The sequence below is a fragment of the Brachionichthys hirsutus genome, chromosome 17 (genome assembly GCF_040956055.1).
Source record: "Brachionichthys hirsutus isolate HB-005 chromosome 17, CSIRO-AGI_Bhir_v1, whole genome shotgun sequence".
NCBI lineage: Eukaryota > Metazoa > Chordata > Actinopteri > Lophiiformes > Brachionichthyidae > Brachionichthys > Brachionichthys hirsutus.
The window spans coordinates 2,340,939-2,345,487 of NC_090913.1; the positions used below are offsets into that span (position 1 = coordinate 2,340,939).

General features: G+C 49.4%; 1 protein-coding gene across 1 annotated transcript; it reads left to right on the forward strand.

The window, feature by feature from the left end:
* The first annotated feature begins 1,293 nt into the window (after positions 1–1,293).
* adra2c (adrenoceptor alpha 2C) lies at positions 1,294–4,023 on the forward strand. Its single transcript, XM_068751042.1, has 2 exons — positions 1,294–1,320; positions 2,650–4,023. Exon 2 carries the CDS (start codon positions 2,674–2,676, stop codon positions 4,021–4,023), a length of 1,350 nt encoding a protein of 449 aa, XP_068607143.1. The 5' UTR covers positions 1,294–1,320; positions 2,650–2,673.
* Positions 4,024–4,549: the final 526 nt, after the last annotated feature.

The window sequence follows — 4,549 nt, forward strand, 5'->3', positions numbered from 1 at the left end:
CCCTTTGGGAACAATAAAGTTGAATTTCAAGGTATGGCTTTAACTTTAACGGCAGCTCCATGCCACTTTTTGAATCCCTCTGTGTTAGTGGCTTTTCCCACCACACACACACACACCGACCACCGACAGCACCCACTTTACACTCTGTGCTGAGAGGATTAAGGTTTTTAAAAGATAACATCTCCAGAAAGAAATCCAAGCTAACAGTTTGACTAATCTTATTTTACTCCAACAACAGGGTGCTTTATCGCAGAAAGACGAGCTACAAGCGTGTGAGCTTGTTTTGTGAGGTGACGCTTGCGATAGAGAGACTCCGCTGTGCTGGATGCTGCTCCTCTGAACTTATTGTTCTCTGTTGTGTAGCTGTCTGCCCAGATAGCACAGCCATTTGTCACCGTCAAACCATGACTCTCTTTATGGGAGCTACATGGCTACGAGCATTAGAGAGGATGGGAAGTTTTCATTCCATGCGATAGCTGCGTGATTTCTTTAGGGGATAGCATTTGTTACCATATAGCTGATTCAGTATTCTGCGTGCATGTTGTACATTTGTGTACTTTAGAAATGGGGAGTTCATTAGCAGGAGGTCCAGGCCTCCTATGAGGAGCAGAGTGGTAACAGTGCAGCAGTGTGCAAAAAAAAAAGAGGCTGTTCTATACCTTGTGAGAACACACAAGTTGTAACTACATTTCTGAAGCTCCATCAGGTGAATCGCATTAGGCTCATATTGCTTCGCTCCTTCACTTTCATCAAACGTTCTGGGCTTGGCCCGCATTTTCTTTTCTAAGTGCAGGAGATTGTTCCAACTGCAGACGGAGTCAAAAGAAGAAAGATGAGGAGGAAAAAAGCACCAAAAAATGAAAGCGTGTTTCCATAGTTTAAGAGACAACATGCTGCGATCAACCGTTTCCCCTCACACCCAGGCAGGTTGGCCTCTGGCTGGTGCTGAGACAGAATCAGCAAACATGGTTCCTCAGCTCAGAGCGCAATGCTGGGAGCAGGGAAAGGGCTCGGTATAATAGCTGAGATCGCTCACCAATGCCTCAATTATATGGACAGAGCTGTGGCCCCTGGACATGACCTAATGAACATAATAAGGCCTGTCCGTTCAAAATCAGCTTAGAGTGGATCCACACGGACCCAGGATTAGAAGTAGAGGAGGTTTGTGTTGCGTAAAGAGTGGAGGGATTGTTTAGAGGCTGTCTGTCCTTCCCAACCGTGTTCAGTGAATGCACCACGACCCCCCCTGAGCATTTCTGACTCAGTCCCAGAAGCCTTGACGAGGATCAATTTGGACTTGAGCATTTGTTGCAGCTGCGGGTGATTTGTAATTCAGTATGGCTGAGCGCGCTGTGATTAATGGCAGGTACTTAGCTGGCAGTGGGCAATAAAGACGCTCGTCGGAGATTTTGATATGAGGCTATAAGCTGGAGGACAAGCTCGCTGCACTGGCCAGATCAGAGGGGTCAAATGGGAGCAAGAAAGGCACAGCATGCAGTGCGCATCGGGACAGATTCAGCCTCCATGACCCGTGGAAAAGCCCACCTCGGGGACGCGCCGTGGCTTTAAGGCGCATCCTTGTCAACCAAACCGTCACAGCGAGCCTCGTTCTATCCTGGAAGCCTTCACGCTGCTCTCCATGCAGAAGATTTTAGTGGCTTCCAAGTCCCCAAACGCTGAGCGTTAGTCAGCTCCTTGAGAAGGCGACGCGTAATCCTGTAATCTTATCAACACAATTACCACAACACACAAACACGCGAGATAACGCTGCCTGCAGGAGAACGCAGGGGAAAGTTTCCGCTTCGAGGTCAAGCATCTTTCTAACCGGCACATAGATGGAGGATGCTTTCACCCGAAGGCTGCGGGGATGAAATATTGCATAATTAATGTTCCTCCCTCTGGGGCGGGCTGTTACAATACTGACCTCCAGCGTGCGCACAGGACGGAACGGAGCGCGCCGCCAATCACTGCGCTTTGACATCAGTGTCACCTCCGCAGACACTGATTTGGGCTGCGCGTAAAATCCGAATAAAAAGTCAGACTGAGTTGTGCTTGTCTGTAACAAGGAGACGCGTTTTGAACATTCAGCTCTCCTTGATCATTTGGAATATTTCCGAAGAGTCGCTTTTTAGAATAATTGTTTTGGTTTGCGTTTTTTTTTTATTGCCTCCTTGTTCAGTCGCTCTTGTCTGTTTCACACTGCGGAGCGGGTCTCTGCTACTTTTATCGAACGTAAAGCGGTGGGGAAAAAAGAAAAAGAAAGAAAGACACGTGGTTATTCCAACCCTCTCTCAGGAGTCAGGACGCAGCGGGGAGGCGGAGGCGGAGAGACGCGGGCGCAGTCGGGATGGGAGAGGACGCGTCGAGGAGAGAGCTGCTCACAAACCATCATGGACATGCTGCCGCTGAGCATCCTGCTGGCTTCTGGAATAAGCACTTTTCCTTTTGCGTTTTCTCTCTTTGTGTCTTTCTCTTATTGCCTCTGTCCGGCTTTTACCGCGCCGGTGACTTACGTACGGGGTGTGGAAGACCGCAGGTGAGGAAAGAAGAAAATGTGCATCTTCTCTAGACATTTATTCAGATATTTATTAAGTATGCCTAACGGGACATTTCTGCAGATCGTTTCCGCGCATTTCAATTTTTTAAAAGTCACGCACTGACAGAAAGAACAGAATGGATTTCTTAAATTGCTCCTTGGAGGATGAGCTCGAGGCGGGTAATATCTCCTCTAATTCTACTTCTCAGAGCCAGTACGCCCAGCTCGCCATCTGGGGTCTGGTCGGACTGGTCAGCTTTCTCATTTTGTTCACGATAGTCGGGAACGTCCTGGTCGTGATCGCCGTTTTAACGAGCAGAGCTCTGAAACCGCCCCAGAACCTTTTCCTCGTCTCCCTGGCGAGCGCGGACATACTGGTGGCCACGCTGGTCATACCTTTCTCTCTGGCTAATGAACTCATGCGCTACTGGTTTTTTGGTAAAATTTGGTGTGACATCTACCTGGCTCTGGACGTCTTCTTCTGCACCTCCTCTATTGTTCACCTGTGTGCTATCAGTTTGGACCGGTACTGGTCAGTGACTCAGGCAGTAGAGTACAACTTAAAGAGAACGCCGAAGAGAGTCAAAGGGATGATTGTGGTGGTGTGGCTGATCTCGGCTGTCATCTCCTTCCCGCCGCTGATCTCAATGGACAGGAGTAGCAGTGAGGCCAGCCCCCAGTGCATCCTGAATGATGAAACCTGGTACATCCTCTACTCCAGTATCGGCTCATTTTTTGCCCCATGCGTCATCATGATCCTGGTCTACATTCGGATCTACCAAGTGGCGAAGACCAGGACCAGGTCAATGTCAGAGAAGAAGAGGGATGTTGACTCGCCTCAGGAAAATGGGATGGACAAAGCCGAATCAGCCAGAGGAGGATCCCTGAAGTCCAACATGGGAGGAAGCATAAAAGACCAGGAACGTGAGAATGGGCACTGCCCAGAGCGGGCAGCCCACCCCCCGCTAGCGAGTGAACGCAAACATCCCTCAACGGACCACGACGACGACTTCGATGACAGCAGCTCATCAGATGAGAAACCGAAGAAAAGTTCCCGCTCCACTAAACATAACCACGATGAGAGAAAAGACAGAAAGTCCAGCCGGAAAAGCAGCTCCGCCTCAAAATACTCCAGCAGGAAGTCGCGGGCCAGCTCCAAGTCAATGGAGCTGTTTTCATCTCGCCGCAAACGGCGGAGCACCGTCAACCGGAAGAAAGTCTCTGCCGCTCGGGAGAAACGCTTTACCTTCGTCCTCGCCGTGGTCATGGGCGTTTTCGTCGTGTGCTGGTTCCCGTTCTTCTTCTCCTACAGCCTGTACGGAATCTGCCGGGAGCATTGCAAAATCCCAGAGACTCTGTTCAAGTTCTTTTTCTGGATTGGCTACTGCAACAGCTCTTTGAACCCGGTCATCTACACCATCTTCAACCAGGACTTCCGCAGAGCCTTCCAGAAGATTCTCTGTAAGTCATGGAAGCGTTCTTTCTGAATACGTCCTACACGGATGGGGTTTTAGCAGACATTTTTGCCTCGCAGACACTGATTTGAAGGGCTCTCAGCTGTGAGATGAGGAAGTGCAGACCTGGAAGACTCTCACACCTTTGCTTTCAGGAATTACACGCCAACAGAAGGGCTGCTTAAGAGGTCAGATGATAGGAGCAGGAAGGTGTTAAAAGTACAAGATAATATCCATAGGAGGCTTTCAGTCAACGCCATCCAGGCTGATTTGGAGTCAGGTGTGGTCTTCATACCCATGGACTTCTTCTCCCTTCATTTGAACGCAACAAACTGCATGCTCGGGAGACACTTGATTTGCAATGTGAATCCCTTCAACACGAAGGCCTTGACAATCTCAGCCGACCTGTTGTTTGTGACGTCGAGGTATGTCTCCTTACTCCTTTGACTCTAGCGTTCTATGACGTCGCGTGCTCAACATGAGGACCAATGGGACGGAGGGGCTCCTCGCTTACTGTTTCAGTAGCAACAACTGTTTCAAGACTCTTGAGTAAAAACTA